Genomic DNA, 18,483 nt, shown 5'->3' with positions numbered 1-18,483 from the left:
AAGCCACCCCACCTAGATATATGTCCAAGTACAACAACAGAGGTCGGGCTGTTCTAGGAGTTAACAGAGAGTCTCTGAAGATAGAGAGATGGGTGTGGCCACCTAGCCCTGGTGCTTTTATCACCTTTGCTGAGTCATAGAACAGTGTTTACCACTGGGGTGCTCAAGATGGCAAACACAGATTATATTACATGGGAGAAAATGAGTTTCCTTTCTAATGGTCTTTCAGTCCTTCTGCTTATGTCATCTAGAACATCTCAGTTTACCTTCCTGATTTTAACACCTCTAGCACACATTTCAGTCTCCCACGCTGACAAAGAGAAACAGATTTGGGCTAGTTAGAATTTAATTCATCCAATAAATATTGACTGAGCATCTGCTATGTGACAGGCTCTGTTCTAGGTGTTTGAGTCTCATCGGCGAATAAGACCAAAAAGAAAAAAATCAACAACAACAAAAAACAAACCCTTAGAACTTTCATCCTACAGGGCAGACTGACAATAACCATAATAACTCAGAAAATTATAGAGTTTATCCAAATATGATAAGTGCTTTGGGTTAAAGGGGGGAAAAGGTGAAGGGAAATCGGGAGTATGGGGAGTTACAATTTTAAATAAAGTGTTTAGGAAAGGCTTCATTGAGGTGGTAATTGAACAATAATTTGAAGGGGGTAAGGGAGTTAGCTTAGACAGCTGGGGGAACAGCATTCTAAATTGAAGGAATAGGGGAGAACCAAGATGGCGGCATAGGTTAACGCCGGAGTTTGCTGCTTTGAACAACTACTTCAAAAGTGAAACCAAAAAACGGAAGGGACATCACCCAGAACCACAGGAACGCTGGCTGAGTGGAAGTCCTACAACTAGGAGGAAAGAGAAACGCACACGGACACTCAGAGGAGGCACAGTGGTGAAGTCAAATTCTGAGGTGCGGAGTGCGCGGAGCGGGCTGGCGGCGGAGGGCGCGGTTGGCGTTTTCAATCGGGAGGGAGTCGCAGACTCTGAGCACCAGATCCGGGCGAGTCTTTAGGGACCCAGACTCAAACGGGAGAAGCGGGACTGTCTGGCTTCGGTCAGAGCGAGTGCAGCTTTCTCTCCGAGCTTTGCAGCGGGTGCTGGGACTCAGAGAGGCAGAGCCCCTGGGGACAGGACTGAGAGCCGCCATAACTGCTCTCTCTGGCCCACCCTGTTGATCCTGTGCGACCCGCCCCGCCCAAGCCCTGCACAGAGGCATTTGCCGGATAGCCTCAGGCAAAGGCTAGATTAGCACCGCCCTAGAGGACAGAAGTTCTCTCACTGCTGACACAGCTGATTCTCATAGCCACTTGGCCTGGAGGTCAAACCCTCCCTGGAATTAGCTACAACAATCAAGATTTAACTATAAGACTGCGAACAAAGACCACTAGGGGGTGCACCAAGGAAGCATAACAAAATGCGGAGACAAAGAAACAGGACAAAATTGTCAAAGGAAGATATAGAGTTCAGAACCACACTTTTAAGGTCTCTCAAGAACTGTTTAGAAGCTGCCGATAAACTTAATGAGATCTACACGAAAACTAATAAGACCCTCGATCTTATATTGGGGAACCAACCAAAAATTAAGCATACACGGACTGAAATAACGAATATTATACAGACACCCGACAGCAGACCAGAGGAGCGCAAGAATCAAGTCAATGATTTGAAATGCGAGGAAGCAAAAAACATCCAACCGGAAAAGCAAAATGAAAAAAGAATCCAAAAATGCGAGGATAGTGTAAGGAGCCTCTGGGACAGCTTCAAGCGTACCAACATCAGAATTATAGGGGTGCCAGAAGATGAGAGAGACCAAGATATTGAAAACCTATTTGAAGAAATAATGACAGAAAACTTCCCCCACCTGGTGAAAGAAATGGACTTACAGGTCCAAGAAGCGCGGAGAACCCCAAACAAAAGGAATCCAAAGAGGACCACACCAAGACACATCATAATTAAAATGCCAAGAGCAAAAGACAAAGAGAGAATCTTAAAAACAGCAAGAGAAAGAAACTCAGTTACCTACAAGGGAATACCCATACGACTGTCAGCTGATTTCTCAACAGAAACTTTGCAGGCCAGAAGGGAGTGGCAAGAAATATTCAAAGTGATGAATACCAAGAACCTACAACCAAGATTACTTTATCCAGCAAAGCTATCATTCAGAATTGAAGGTCAGATAAAGAGCTTCACAGATAAGGAAAAGCTAAAGGAGTTCATCACCACCAAACCAGGATTATATGAAATGCTGAAAGGTATCCTTTAAGAAGAGGAAGAGGAAGAAAAAGGTAAAGATACAAATTATGAACAACAAATATGCATCTATCAACAAGTGAATCTAAGAATCAAGTGAATAAATAATCTGATGAACAGAATGAACTGTTGATTATAATAGAATCAGGGACATAGAAAGGGAATGGACTGACTATTCTTGGGGGGGAAAGGGGTGTGGGAGATGTGGGAAGAGACTGGACAAAAATCGTGCACCTATGGATGAGGACAGTGGGTGGGGAGTGAGGGCGGAGGGTGGGGCGGGAACTGGGAGGAGGGGAGTTATGGGGGGAAAAAAAAAGAGGAACAAATGTAATAATCTGAACAATAAAGATTTTATTAAAAAAATAAATAAATAAATAAATTGAAGGAATAGTCATTGGTAGGAGATTACAAGCCCGAAATCTGTACAGCTTGAAGGAAGTGAGCAAATGGGATAGTAGGAGAAGTTAAGGTCAGCGATGTAATGAAATGGGGGCAGATCTATAAAGGTCACACAGGCCATTGAAGGACTTGGGCTTTTATTCTGAGCAAGATGGAGGACCTCAGAAGGTTTTGAGCAGAGAATTAACATATGCAGAAAGGATCCTCATGGCTACTGTGCTAAGAATAGACCTTAGAAGGACAAGGCCAGAAGCAGAGAGACCCAGCCAAAGAAACAATAATTCAGGTGAGAGACGACGGTGGTTTAGATCAGGGCAATGACAGTGGAACTGGGAAGAAGAGGTCAGACTCTGGATAGATTTTGAAGGTAAAGCCAACAGGATTTCCAGATGAATTGAATAAGGGCTGGGAGATGAAGCAAGGAGTAAGATTTTGGCCTGAGCAACTAGAAGGGATAGAGTTGCCGCCAACAGACCCGGGGAAGAATATTGGTAAAACAGGTTTTGGTGGGAAGATCCAGAGTTCAGTTTTGGACATGTAAGTTTGAAATGCCTATTAGACCTCCAAGTGGAGCTGGATAAACAAGTCTAGTGCTTGTGAGAAAGGTCTGGGCTGGAGATGAAGATCACTAAGGAGTGTAGATTAAAAAGAGAGTAGACCAGAGACACTCTAACACTGAGATGTAGGGGGAAGAGGAGCATCCAACAAAGGAGACTGAAAAGGAGCAACCAATGATGTTGAAGGAAAACCAAGACAGTATTGTATCCAGGAAACCAAATGAAGACCATGTATCAAGAAGGAAGGAGTGATCAGCTGGGTGATATGCTGCTGAGAGGTCAGCTAAGATGGGAAGTGATATTAATCACTGGATTTGGCAACACAGAGGTCACTGAATACCCTGACAGCAGTAGTTTCAGTGTTGTCATGGGTGAGGGTGGAATTTTGCTGCAAAAGAGAAGCAAAGAAAAAAAATCATATTTGGCAAGAGAAGTGGGTTGAAGCCAACTTTAAAAAAATAATATTAGAGCAATAATGTTTGTATGACAAGTGGGATGATCCAGCAGAGAGTGAACAAAGATCTAGGAAAGAGAAAGGAGAGTCAGTGAAATCTTGTCCTTGAAGAAGAAAGGGAGGGGGGAGATCTAGTACATGAATGGAGAGATTGGCTTTCACCAAAGTGGATCCATGTGACTATGAGTGTCTTCAAGTCCCCATCTGATTTGTAGAATAAGAATGGGGAGGGAGGCATTAGGGATCTGAGGAGAGAGAAGTTGTAAAAACAGGCACATGGGAGAGTAAATGGACTAAGGAAGATAGTACAACTGTTGAGCAGCATGAAGGGCTCATTGGAGACTGATGGTCATGAAATTAAAGGGAGACCAATGAGTAAGCCTGTGTGTTTCTCTCCAACCAAATTCAGCTCCATGATGATCATACAGAATAAGGGAAGAGTTGAGTTTTACCAATTTGTGGGTTTGCCAATTGAGTTCTACCAAGTGAGAGAGGGACAGCACAGCTGGATGAGGAGAGGAATGATGGCTTTGCTGAGGAGAAGAGAGACAGTGAAAAGATGGTGGGATCAATGGATTTGTGGTCCTGAGTAAAGTCAAAGGAGTGATTTAAGGACAGTGTTTTGAGTTGTACTTATTTTGTCATTCTATTTTTCTATTTACTGTATATAAGTTTCCTTTTTAAGGAAATAATGGTATAGACAGTGTTGAATCAGGGAAAAAATCAGGAAGGTGATGTATAAATGGCTAACTCCTGAAAACACTGGGTTGTATCTTTAAATTTCACCCAGAAAAAGCACTCCCTACCCTACAGTGACAAGAAAAAGATTTAACCTCAAATCGACCAACTTCGTAGGATGAGGTGAACTAAAATGTTTTAATCCAGTGGGATTTCAGATTTTTTGATTTTGGGACTTTTCACTCTCTTTAAAATGACTGAAGATCCTAAGGAAGTTTTGTTTATATGGGTTATATATAGCTATCAATGTTTCCAATATTAGAAATTAAAACTGACAAATGTTAAAATCTTTATTTGCTAATTCATTTAAAACCAAGGAAGTCATTACATGTTCACATAAAAACCATATATTTAAAAAATAATTACATTTTCCAAAAAAATAAAAAAGGAGCAGTGTTTTATAATTCTCTCTGATGCCTGGCTTAATAGAAGACAGCTGGCTTTTCATATTTACTTCTGCTTTCGTCTGCTGGGATAGCACATATCAGAAATCTCCACTATATATTTGGGAGAGTAAAAAGGGCAAATAATGTCTTAGGATTATTATTAAAGTAGTTTCCATTTGCAGAGCTCCTGAATAGATCTTGGAGACACTTCAAGAACTGCTGAACTGTTGTGTAAGGCAGTGGGAGTGAGAGGGGGGTTTGGTATCCTTGAAGGCCAATGTTTAGGAATGCAGAACACTGGAGAGGCCTGTGAACAAGAATCCAAAAGACAGCAAGGAATCTCTGGGTCTCAGTTTCCTCATCTGTGAAGTAGAGATGTTGTCCCTGCCCAGGCCATCCCATGGAGTGCAGTAAGGGAAAAATAAAACCACAGTCAGAAGAGCATTTTGAAGGTTTTTATTCTCTACAAACACAAAACTAAAACTGCCTTAAAAATCACCAAACACTACCCCTCCCACCCATGAAAATACAACCAGCATGCTTTGCCCGGCAGCCTGTTGCAGGGCTTTCTATAAGGACTCCTTGGCTTTGCTGATGGCCATCTGGGTTTCCTTTGCAGCTGGTCCATGGAGTGCTCCAGCTGGAATACAGTTGCCCACGTGGTTTCAATGGAACTCTTTCCTCCTGGCCCCATGTGAATGATGGCAAGTGGCACTCAGTTCTGGTGAAGGAGACGGACACTTCCACTCAGCTGTTGGTTGACAGCTCTGGCAACGGCTCCCTTGTGCTCCCAGAGAACTGCCAGGGCCTGAGGCCCAAAAGAGACCTTTTTCTAGGCGGCTTTGTCCTCTCTCACTCTCCCCCGAACGTCTCCCAGGGCTTTGAAGGCTGCCTAGATGAGGTCATGATCAATGGACAGGCACTGGAGCTGATGGCCCATGACAAGAAGGTGGCAGGCTTGCTGGAGAGGCAGGACCTCACCCAGTGCTGCGCCCACAGCAAAGACTGCACCCAGAACCCGTGTCTCAACGGCGGGAAGTGCTCACAGGCCCTCGGGACAGGTAAGCACTTTGTATTTTCTGGCTTATTCACCAATAGTTAAAAGAGGTATTTTCAATAACTTTTTGCTGATTGAGTAGCTAAGGCCCATGAAGACACAGTATCCTGTTCTAATTCACCCAACTATTCAGTAGCAGGGACACAGCTGCAGATCTGAGCACTTCACTTTTTTGCTTGGAGCCTTGCAATGTATTCCCCCTGCTGTTCGATAGAGTCCCAATTCCTAATTCCTGCATATGGCTCATACCTCCCATGCCCTGACCCCTCCCACTCCCCCTTTTTCAGCAGGCTTGCCCACCCTAGCATCATTTTAATTCCTGGGACTTGCCACACCCTCCGCTCTAAGCCTTTACACACTTTCTCCTCTGCCTGAAACACCTTCCGCTTTGTCCCTCTATCTTTCTGCCTGGCTAATCTTTACTCATCCTCCAGGTCTCAAATGAAATAGTGTCTGCTCCAGGAAACCTCCCCCAACACTTCCCTTCAATAAACTAATTTTTATGATAATTATTATTAGTATTGATCCCAATTTTGCCACTTACTGGCTGTGTGGCCTTAAGCAAACGCCATACATTCTCTGTGCCTCATTTCCTCACCTGCCATCCGCTTGTACCTTCCCCTGATGAGGAGGATAACAGAAACCAATCTTGGAGATGTCGTGGGGGTCAAATAAGCTCATCCACGAAGAGTCTTACTTAGAATCAGTGTTGTCTGGGTGAATGAGGAGGATAGGCAGTATTCCTGAGATGCCCACTCTCTGCAGGACTATAAGCTGTTTGAGGGCCGGGATCAAGTCTCCTTGACTAGCAGGGCATCAGTGGTCAAGATGGTGTTTGCCCTCAATAAATAAATGTGCACAGGGGTGCCTGCAGACATGCTGAGGCCTCCCCTCGTCCCAGAGGGCCTCTCCACCTGGAGGCCTGACTGCCAGGCCAGGTGCACTCTCTCACCTCCCTTCCCTTCCTCCCAGGCTATTTCTGCGAGTGTCCCCCACAGTTCTCTGGGAAACACTGTGAACGGAGAAAAAACTGCACTTTGACACCTTGCCCGGAGAACGGAAACTGCAGCTCCTCCCCTGAAGGAGACAGGTAAGCACGGGAGAGGCCTCCTGCCATTGGCTCCTCACCCTGGATTTGGCGCCATTAGGGAGTGAGCTCTGCTCTCTGAACTCTAGGGAGGCCGATGGGAGGCAAGAGGCTGAGTGCTCCGGGACCTGGCTTCTCCCTCCGACCACCTGCAGCATAGCCTCTGGGAGAGGGAGGTGCTTGTTAATATTTCCCAGGCCCTATCTGAACCTGCTGAATCAGACTCCCCAGGCTGGGGCCCAGGAACCTGCACTCCTAACCAGCTCCTCAGGCGGCTCGATCTTTGGTAAAGTCTGAAAATAGCTCAAGCTCTCAGTCTTTTGCTCTGGACTGACTTCCCAGAAGCGACCTGGAGACAATGACCATTTGGTAGAGGTACTGCTGTGATCTCAAACCCCACTGCCAGCCACCTATACCTCGTATTATGCTGGGTTGGGGGAGAAGGTGGAGGGTCTGCAAGAGAAGGCGAATCAGCTAAGAATCCTAGAGGCCAGAGGCTTTGGCAATGTGGTTTTATGGCTTCCCAACTCTTGAGCCTTTAAGAAAAATCATGAGTGCAACTGATGAAAAATGTACATTCCTACACCAATTAAATCAGAATCTCTAAGGAATGAAACCTGGGATTCTACTTTTGTTTGTTTGTTTGTTTGTTTTTTACAAACTCCCAAGGGAGCCCCTGCTGTCAGCCTGTGCATAAGGGAGCCACTAATTTTACAGATGGGGAAACTGAGGCCCAGAGAAAGAAAGGGCTTACCCAAGATTCTCCTGTGTGTTTATAACCCAAGTCCTCTTTCTTGGCAATTGACAATTCCAACCCCACTTCACTTGCTGCTCTGCAGTACACAATGCTCTCCAGCCGGCAGGTGTGTTGGGAGAACACTCCCTGGCTGACAGTGGTGTTTGCATTTTAACAGAGGAACTTGGGGAGGACAATATTAAACCCCAAAGGGTAGTTTCAGGTACTGGGGGATGTTCGGGATCAGGTGGAATGGAGGGAGCCTCTCCCAATATCCCTTCAAAAGTGGACAAAGCCAGCCACAGATGTCTCCTAAGAGCCTTCCACCATGGAACACTAAGCTGAAGGTGACCTGAGGGGTCGTATAGTTCCAGGTGCTCTCTCTGAGAAGCTGCCCAGTGTAAGGTCTGTGCAGAGCCACGCTGGGTCCCTGTGACCTGCTGGTGATGCCCGGCTGGCATTGCTGGGTAACTGCTGACTTGATTTGGGACCCTGATATTATTGCTGGAGGACAGCTAGGTATGTTGGCTGCCTCTATCGCCATATATGGTTGGAAATTGGACCATATTGGTGAAGAGTATATCCAATGTCGAGATCTCGTGGGTGAAAATAATGGATGTGCTCAGAGTCCAGATCCAACCGGTCATAAATGAGGGTGTAGCTGAGTCCTATGTGTTACTGGTAGAGGATGGAAAGTTCTGAAGTTGATTTGTTGGTATGTTTGATAATTATCTTTTTAAAAAAATATTTTAAAATTGATTTTTAGGTAGAGTGAAAGGGAGAGGAAGAGAGAGAGAGAGAGACAGGAACATTGCTGACAGAAACATCGATTGGCTGCCTTCTGCATAGACCCAACAGGAATTGAGCCTTGCAACCGTGTATGTGCCCTGACCGGGAATTGAACCAGCGACCTCTTGGTGCATGGGTCGACACTCAACCACTGAGCCACACTCAACCACATAGCCAGAGCCCTTAGCCTTGGGGACTGGTGGAATGGAGTAGCAGACTTAAGCACTTCACTACCTCAGGCACAGGGGTTTTGACCACCATTCAGTTCATGCTCTAGGAATGGGGTGTGAAGGGGTGTGTTTTTTTGGTGGAAAATTGGAGAGGATAGCCTTGAGTGCGGGGTTTCCATCCACTGATCTTTGTAAGAGGGGAGAGGGAAAGGGCAGTGTCTCAGCCCCTTCCTACTTTTCTGTCTCTACAGGTGTGAACAGGAGGAAAGGGCCTGCTCAGAAGTAGAATGCCTAATCACCCCGATGATCAAAACGGGGGCCTGGGGTCAGCAGGAGCTTCTGATCGTCACAGGGGCCGTATTGATCATTATTGCCACCATCATTGGGCTTTTCTTCTACCGCCACCGTCGCAAGTCTCACAAGCCCGTGGCCATGGAAGACCCAGACCTTTTGGCTAGGAGTGTTGGTGTTGACACCCAAGCCATGCCTGCCATCGAGCTCAACCCCCTGAGCACCAACTCCTGCAACAACGTGAACCAACTAGAGCCCAGCAAGACCTCAGGTCCAAATGAATTCGTCACTTTTGGACCCAGCTCTAAGCAGCAGCCAATAGTCTGCAGCGTGCCTCCCAGGCTCCCACCAGCTGCAGTCCCTCCCCGCTCTGACAACGAGTCCATCATTAAGAGGACCTGGTCAGGCGAGGAGATGGGTCAGTATAGCCAGAGCCCTTAGCCTTGGGGACTGGTGGAATGGAGTAGCAGACCTAAGCACTTCACTACCTCAGGCACAGGGGTTTTGGCCACCATTCAGTTCATGCTCTAGGAATGAGGTGTGAAGGGGTGTGTTCAAGGTCACAGTGAACTAATGAACAGGAACAGAAGCCAGGTCTCTGGACTCAGAGCCCATGGCTCATTCTGCTGCACCATGATCCACTCCTCTAAATTACAAGACACTCCATAGGCTCGATGTCCATGGCAGAAACCTATAGACTCCGGAAAGGAGTGGGTAGGATCCCTGGGTGAAAGGAGGCTTCTGCACATCTGTGCTCTTCTGGGAAGCGAAAGAGAAGCAGTCACCCAACCTTCTGACTGCCCAATCTTAAGCCAGACCTAGCTGTCTGCGGGGAGCCATCTTTACCCCTTTCTTATCTTTTACTCAAAAGGAGGTGAATATGTAAGCACTTTATCTTTCCTGGCTTATTCACCAATAGTCAAAACAGGTATTTTCACTAACTTTTTGCCAATTGAGTAGCTAGGACCCATAAAGGTGCAGTTCTAATTCACACAACTATTCAGTAGCAGGGACACAGCTGGGACCAAAGATGCCTGGTCTCCAATCTTCCAAGGCACATCTCACTTAATCACCCTCTGTGATGTATACCTCACATGTACTCCGAACTATGTGTCTGTTTCCTTCAAATGAGGAGACAAAACCCACCAGTAAGACTTGGCAGGGAGCTCCTGCCTCTAGCACTGGGGGTGGGCTGCATGGAGCCATCCATGTTCTTCCCTTTTCCATTGACCCTTTGATCAGTGGCAAAGATCTGCAAAACGCGCTGGCTTTGGGTTAAGCCTCTGGCTTTAACCTTGGCCCCATTGGATTCTAGATATCAACCTAAGCTGCAAGAGACAACATGTAGATGGGCCACATATCCACCACATGCTAAGTTATCAGTAGTAGCTGTCAGGCCAGCTGGAACCTTCACCAGGGAAATTCACTCTATCTTACTGTTCTCTTACAGTGTATCCAGCCGGAGCCACGGTCTGGCCCCCTACTTACTCCAGGAAGGAACACTGGGAATATCCCAACTCGGAAGTGACCCCGAGCCCTCTGCCACCGTCACCTCAGCACCACCAGAACCCAGCTGTGATGCAGGAGCCCAATGGCCTCTATGGGGGTTTCCCCTTCCCACTGGAGGTGGAAAACAAGCGGGCACCCCTCCCACCCCGCTATAGCAACCAGAACCTGGAAGATCTGATGCCCCCGCGGCCCCCCAGTCCCCGGGAGCGCCTGCTGGCCCCCTGTCTCAATGAGTACACAGCCATCAGTTACTACCATTCGCAGCTCCGGCAGGGAGGGGGAGGGCCCTGCCTGGCAGAGGGGGGCTACAAGGGGGTAAGGATGCGCCTCAGCCGTGCCGGGCCCTCTTATGCCGACTGTGAGGTGGTGGGTGGGCTTCCCGCAGGCCGGGGCCAGCCCGAGGCACCCCCCAACTATGAGGGCTCTGACATGGTAGAGAGTGATTATGGGAGCTGTGAGGAGGTCATGTTCTAGCTGTCCTCAGAGGAAGGAAGGTGGGAGGCCAAGGACTTGGCACCTTCTTCCTGTCATAGAGAGTGAGTACAGCGTGGCTGGGAAAGTGGGAGGGAAGCCCCCATACCCATTCCAGGCTGCCATACATTGAAATGTGCTCTTCCAGACCCCCAGCTAGTCCCTGAGGATGGAGGGAAGCTGAGGGTAGGACTCGATAAACAGCATCAGGGCCCCAGCAGAAAGGGGATGCATAGGGCAGCTACGCTGGAAAACCAGGAGAAGCCAACTCCTGAGATGGGCAAGAGGCAGTCAGTCTCCCAGCGCCCAGGGAGGCAGGGCCTGAACTACTGGGTCAGCCCTGTTGGGGCACATCCTTACACCTGCCAACAGCTCCATTCTGGAGGCAGAGGCAGGCTCATGCCCCACAGGCTACCACTACATCCACTAGAGAGATGAGGTCCCAGGGTCTCTGACCCTGGAGGGCCACAGGGTGTCCTCCTAGGGGCTGACAGGTGAGCAGAAGGCGAGCAGTTACCAAAAGTCACCTATGCACCCTGCCTCATGCATATGTCCATTGCAGCATCTGCTCCGTGTCAGGTGCTGTGCGAGGCATTGGGGATAAGATGGTGAATGAGGGCAACAAGGGTACCTGAGGAGCATCACTATGACCTCAGTCTCCTGGAGGTCCCACTCCTCTAATCCAGATTCCAACTAGGCAACTAGCCCCGCCTCTTTAAGTCACGTGACTTTCTACCAGCCAGGGCCAGTCAGGATTCCTGCAGCCCTGGACTTTCTTTGTTAAAGAATTCAGACCTCATGGAACTCTGGGTTCTTCATCCCAAGTTTCTCAAGCACTTTGGGCCAAAGGCAGGAAGGCTATCATTCATCATTTTTTAAAAATTTTAGGCACTTTTCAACCTTGCTGTCTGGATGAGGGATTTTTCTTCCATAGACACAAGGAACTCAGAATGTCCATTCAGGGGAGGGTGGAGGCAGGGAGCCAGAAAGCAGGACACCCTGCCCTTGCCCCTCCATCTGAGAAGCCTGCCAATCTAAGTGTTACCTGCAGTGACTCAACCCTATGCATGGAGGGTCAATGTGGGCACATGTCTGCACATGTGGGCACTCATGTATAGTACGTCTGTACACATGTGTAGAGTGTATGTAGCCAGGAGTGGCAGCGACCAGAGAATTCTGGTGGTCTTGCTATTCCGCCCACCCCCCGTCCCTTTCTCGGGTCCACTACGTTTTCATGTGTTGTTTCTGGAGACAAAAGTCAAAAGGAAGAGCAACAGAGACTCTCACCCCCAGAGTTGCTGCTTACAGAGAGACGGAGGCTGTGTGGGTGAGAGCATGTTTGTGTGAGTGGTTCGTGACTGTGTGTGTGACTGTGAGTGTGAATGATGGTATGAATGGCCGTTTGTTTTTTTTTTTTTAACAATAAAGTGTCTTTTTTACTGTTATTTTCTGTGTCATAAGGGTCTACAGGCCTTTCCAAGTTGAGCTTCACAGAATTTGGGAGCTGGAAGGGACCCTAGAAGTCATTAAACACCGTGATCCCCAAATCTAGCAAAATGGCCAAAATAAAAAACCCTGAGCCTTAGCTCAGACTTGCACAATTAGAACCTCTGGGGATGGGACCCAGGACAATACTTGGGGGAAAATGGCTCTAATGCTGAATCAATGGTCCACAGTGGACAAGTTCACTAACCAGGCCGGGACCAGGCTCAGGACTGCCGACCCAGCCAGCACCCTCTGCACCACAAGCACTGGTTGGGGAGAGGGGCTTACTGTCCTGGGTCTTGGGAAGCCAGGCACGGCCTGTCCCTCCTTTCCCCCAGCCTGAGTCAGCCTGTGGCCCCTGAGGCCCGCTGGATGTGAATGTCACCAGGCGACCGTGGTCCACACAAGCATTGTAGGTAACACTGAGACTGGAAAGCCCAGTCCCTGTCCTCAGGCTCCCTCTGCAGACGGTGGCTCTGGGGTCAGACAGGCTCAGTTCCAAACCTGTTCTGCCACATCCTAACGGGCAGGTATGACTTGCCTCTCGTTTTTCAGTAAAACTAAGATAATAAATAATAGTTACATCATAATACTATCCTGAGAAATAAAAGTAAAAAGTTTATAGCTGCATAAGCCATAAATGGTGATTATTATGCTAAGATATAATACCAAGTAATACACAGGTAGAAGTAACTTCTCAGAACTGTGCAGGAAATCACAAATAACCTAGTCCAGTGTTGCCTAAACTGTTGTGCTTACCACTTTTATGATTTTTGCCCTGACAGAAGACCACCTGTACTATTATTTACTTAATATTTTTATTTTAGATTTAGATTTTTAAATTTTTTACTCACTTTAAAACGATAATACCCATAAGCTAAAGGATTTGAAAGTTACTATTTCTACTAGCACACATGAAAATACACAACGATTCAGATTTTTAAAAAATGATTGTCCAGGGAGCCCCTAAATCATCGTTGGGAAACACTGATCTCGTCCATTTCCATTCCCAATATTCCTCTCCCCAAGGCCACAGAGGAGGAGGGGCTTGTCCGAGGTCTCACAGCTAGAACTTCACAGGGATGAGACCCACATTCAGGCCCAACACCCAACCTTGGGACCTCCCTACAAAACCACTCCCTCAGCCTCTGTTCACCCAGCCCACCTCTCCAGGAACCAGGCCCCTAGACGCTGGAGCCTGCACCTTCATGAATCAGCCACCAGGGGGCTCTCTGAGATCAAGACCTAGCCCAACAGGTTGTGGAAGACCCAGAGATTTTCAGGGAAACCCTCCCACTCAGGCCACTGGGGCTCTAAACCTGAGAACGACAGCGCTTAACAGTGGCAGAGAAAAACAGCGACCTGGGTCTCCTGACTGCCAGGCTGGGTGATTTTGTAGTTCACCATATTCATCCTCACGACCACCTCTGACTGACACTGGCTGTATGTCAGGCACCGTGCAAGCACTTGGCACGTCTTGTCTTATCTAATCCTCACAAGAACCCCCACGAGGTAAGTACTGTCATCTCCATTTTACAGACGGAGGTGCAGCGCACACAGAAATTCAATAGCTTATAGCTTACATTGGTAACTGAAAGTGAGGCCACCCAGTTGATGAGTGACTGAGCCAGGATTCAATTCAGGGCTGCCTGACTCCAGACCCATGCCTTACATTTGGGTTCATAAAAAAAATGATAAGTACAGGGCATTGAAGGATTGAGGAATAGAAGCAAGGACTGAGAGGGCTTAGTGCAGTGGTCCAAGAACGTCACTATAATTCTAGGTGGTATTACTCAGTGTCTGGATTTGGGAAGGTGGAGTCTGCTCAAACCTGGGGCTCAACCCCCGGCCACTCCTATAATCCTGGAGCAGTTCTGAGGCTGGACCTTAAGAGGGTCGTCAGGAAGGTGTAGGGGTCGGGGCAGGACTTACAACCAAGTCCTGTGAGGAAGGGCAGCTGGAATTCACCAGGACAGACAGCAAAGAGACAGAAGACTGCTCCTCCAGGTGACGGTGGAGTGAGGGTGGGACAGCACAACTGTGCCATCACATAGGGTTTCTCAAAGCCTTGTACAGAAGGCAAATGTATCTTCCAGAAACCGGAGCAGTGCTGGAGGGAGACATGTGAGGTCGCGGTGGGGAGACTGAAGCCATGGATAGAACCTCAAAAAAATCAGTATCTGGAGCATAAGAAGGGCAGAGACAAGGCCTTGGGAAGAAAACCACTCTCTTTTGGATGAAGATTATGGAGATTATCAAAGGTAGAGGCGGGTAGGGAGAAAGACATAGTTTATACAATTTTCAGATACAGAATGACTTGCTGTGGGCCCACAACTAATTCAATATAGAACAGTGGGCCCGTCTTCCTGACTTCCTTCACCACATGAGGAACTGGTGAAATGCCACCTCTGAGGACACTGGGCCCAGTGCTCAGCAATAACCCACACTGCAGTGCCCACGGACAGGCTTTGGAAGTCCTCAGACGTCCTCTGCCAGCTCCATCTTGAGGAGAGGCACAGGCTATCTCACCAAAGGAAGAACAGGAACTTTCTCTCGGACCAGGCTGGAGAAAGACGAGCTTTAGAATCGTCTCAAGATTCCTCAACAAATCTATAGGTTGCACCGAAGGAAAGTGCTTAGACTGGCACAAAACTCAAAATGAATATAGTGATGTCAACTCCTTGCAGGACATGCCACCACACTCCCTACTGAAACTACGCTGAATTTGGTAACCAACCAATTCCAGATACATGAGTATTCAGAGCAGCTTTATTTGCAATTGCCAGACCTAAAAACTATGTAAATCTCTTTCGATTGTGACTGGTTAAGCAAATTGTGGTACCTCCATGTCATGGGATACAACTCAGCAATAAAAAGGAACAAGTAATTGATACAGGCAATAACTTGGATAATCCTCAAGGAAATTGTATCTACTGAAAGAAGCCAATGTAAAGGAAACATACATCATAATTCAATTTATATAACATTTGTGAAATAACATAAGAGATGAAGAATAGATTAGTGGTGCTGGGAGTTAGGGGTGTGGGAGAGTGCAGGTGAGTGTGTCTATAAAAGTGTAGAATGAGGAGTCTTGTGGGGATGAGAGTTAATCATCTTGATTGTAGGGGAGGAAGCTACACATGTGATAAATTGCTTAGAGCTACACACACATACCACACACACAAATGAGTGCATATATAACTGGAAGAACCTGAATGAGCTCTATGGATTTCGCCAGTGTCCGTTTCCTGGTTTGGATAATGCACTACAGAAGGGGTGGGGGACCTTTTTTCTGTCAATGGCCTTCTGGATATTTATAACACTATTCATGGGCTATAAAAAATTATCAACTTAAAAACTAGCCTGTTATAGCCCTAGCCGGTTCCTCAGTGATTAGCAGCCGTGGGCAAACTACGGCCCATGGGCCAGATTCGGCCCGTTTGAAATGAATAAAACTATTGAAAAAAAAGACCGTACCCTTTTATGTAACGATGTTTACTTTGAATTTATATTAGTTCACACAAACACTCCATCCATGCTTTTGTTCCGGCCCTCCAGTCCAGTTTAAGAACCCATTGTGGCCCTCGAGTCAAAAAGTTTGCCCACCCCTGGATTAGAGCATCAGCCCATGGACCAAAGGCTCATGGATTCAGTTGCAGGTTCAATCTAATCCTGGGCAGGAGGCAAACAATTTCTCTCCCATCTCTCTCTCTCTCTCTCTCTCTCTCTCTCCTCTCTCTCGCGCCCCCCCCCCCCATAAGGGGTTAAAAATAAAAAGTAAAAACAGTTTATGTGTACACGTGTGTAATAAGCTCGCTCTAAGGAAGCCAGCCCACCTAGCAAAGAGCCCCATGTGTAGCTATGGTCCAAATTCAGTCCACTGTCACTCTAGTTTATGCCTCCAGCAGTGCAGTGGGCTTACCAGGTTGGCCCTGGTTACCCAGAGGGAGGGATCACAACCAGAATGTGAGCAGAAATAAAAATGTAAAGAGGTAAACAATCTAAGGTTGAATGCTCTATCCAAAGGAAGTGAGCAAAACATGACAAACACACACACACACACACACACACGCGCGCGCGCCTAAGTAAAATTGCTCTAGTCTTGGTTTTCTTCAATTCAGCTAGGCACTTTATAACATCTAATCCTCACAACAATCCCTAAGGAGACCTCCCTGCTAAGGCTGCAAGAGGGGGAGGCAGCCAGGACCCTGGGAAGCGCTAGGGCGCTGTAATCACAGGGCTTGCATGTGCACCAGTTCTGCCACTTACTAGGCAGTGACCTCGAACAGTCACTGAATCTCTTTGACCCTCCAGTTCCAGTAATGATACTGATAAGTGAAAATGGTCCTAACACATGCTCTACCTTCCTCTCTTGGGAAAGTGTTATACTTAACGGTGTCCCTTGAGGGCTCTGCTTTTTGAACAAATCTAACTCAGTAGCCAGCAAAGATCAGTTTTCAGACCCTCTAAGGGTCCATGAGATGGTCTTGTTTTTCTTCTTAAATGTGACAAAAAGACAAGGGAAGTCATCTCTTCCACTGTCTTGAAATCAGTCCCCCAATTTTTTAAAATATATTTTATTGATTTTTTACAGAGAGGAAGGGAGAGGGACAGAGAGTCAGAAACATCGATGAGAGAGAAACATCAATCAGCTGCCTCCCACACACTCCCCACTGGGAATGTGCCCACAACCAAGGCACATGCCCTTGACCGGAACTGAACCTGGGACCCTCCAGTCCACAGGCCAACGCTCGATCCACTGAGCCAAACCAGCCAGGGCCAGTCCCCCAATTTTAAGAAAATTGGGTGTTACCTCTCATATCAGTCAGGGTTCTTCAGAGAAACAGAGCCAATAAGATATATATCTAATCTAATAAAAGAGAAACATGGTAATTGGCGTATGACCGCTACCCTTCCCATTGGCTAATCAGGGAGATATGCAAATTAACTGTCAGCCAAGATGGCGGCCGGCAGCCAGGCAGCTTGAAACTAACATGAGGCTTGCTTGCTTCAGTGACAGAGGATTCCAACGTTCCCCACCTGCCGCTGCAGGCCTCTGAGCTGGCTCTGTGTGTGACAGGGTGCGGCGCCCCAACCCCCTGATCGGCCCTGCTCTGTGTGTGACAGGGTGTGGTGCCCCAACTCCCCCCTCCCCCACGGGCCTTGCTCTGTGTGTGACAGGGTAGAGCCATAACCTCCCCATCAGCCTTGCCCTGAGTGTGAGAGTGGTGGCGTCCCAACCCCCTGATCCGCCCTGCTCTGTGTGTGACAGGGGGCGGTGCCCCAACTCCCCTATCAGCCCTACTCTCTGAGTGACAGGGGGGAGCTCCTCAACCCCCTGATGGGCCCTGCTCTGTGAGTGACAGGGGGTGGTGCCGCAACCTCCCCATCGACCCTGCCTTGAGTGTGACAGGGGGTGGTGCCCCAACCCCCCAATCAGCCCTACCCTGAGCGTGACTGGGGGTGGCATCGCAACCTCCCGATCCACCCTGCTCTGTGCATGACAGGGGGCGGCGCCCCAACTTCCCAATCGGCCCTGCTCTGAGCCCAACCAGGGGCTGCACCTAGGGATTGGGCCTGCCCTCTGCCACCTGGGAGTGGGCCTAAGCCAGCAGGTCGTTATCTCCTGAGGGGTCCCAGACTGCGAGAGGGCACAGGCCAGGCTGAGGGACCCCTCCCTTCCCCCCCGAGTGCACAAATTTTTGTGCACCGGGCCTCTAGTGTGTGTATATATATATATATATATATATATAGAGAGAGAGAGAGAGAGAGAGAGAGAGAGAGAGAGAGAGATTCAAGGAATTGACTTATGTGATTGTTGAGGCTGCTAAGTTAAAAGTTCATAGGGTAGGTTAACAAGTTGAAAACTCTTGAGCAAAAACTGATGCTGTAGTCTTGAAGCAAATTTCTTCTACCTTAGTGAAATCTGTTTTGCCGTAAAGGTCCTTCAACTGATTAAAGGAGGTCCACCCACATTTTGAGGATAATATCTTTTCTTTAAAGGTGACTAATTGTAGATTTTAGCCACATCTACAAAATATCTTCACAGAAACACCTAGGTTAGTGTTTGAATGAATAACTGGGATT

At 47.7% G+C, this 18,483-nt stretch overlaps 1 protein-coding gene across 2 annotated transcripts in view; it reads left to right on the top strand.

Moving 5' to 3' along the window:
- FAT2 (FAT atypical cadherin 2) overlaps nucleotides 1-12,356 on the top strand; it is a 73,765-nt gene extending 61,409 nt beyond the window's left edge. The window contains exons 21-24 of one of the 2 annotated variants that reach the window (XM_059698949.1): nucleotides 5,421-5,862; nucleotides 6,831-6,948; nucleotides 8,892-9,202; nucleotides 10,382-12,356. In XM_059698949.1, the coding sequence (XP_059554932.1) occupies nucleotides 5,421-5,862; nucleotides 6,831-6,948; nucleotides 8,892-9,202; nucleotides 10,382-10,914 (1,404 nt within the window). In that variant the 3' untranslated portion in view covers nucleotides 10,915-12,356. Of the gene's footprint in view, nucleotides 1-5,420; nucleotides 5,863-6,830; nucleotides 6,949-8,891; nucleotides 9,350-10,381 lie in introns of both variants that reach the window. The other variant, XM_059698948.1, reaches the window with a different exon arrangement.
- The last annotated feature ends 6,127 nt before the right edge of the window (nucleotides 12,357-18,483 follow it).

The sequence above is a fragment of the Myotis daubentonii genome, chromosome 5, assembly GCF_963259705.1.
Source record: "Myotis daubentonii chromosome 5, mMyoDau2.1, whole genome shotgun sequence".
Classification (NCBI taxonomy): domain Eukaryota; kingdom Metazoa; phylum Chordata; class Mammalia; order Chiroptera; family Vespertilionidae; genus Myotis; species Myotis daubentonii.
The sequence above is the reverse complement of the archived record's forward strand: the minus strand, read 5'-3'. Positions and strand labels throughout refer to the sequence as shown.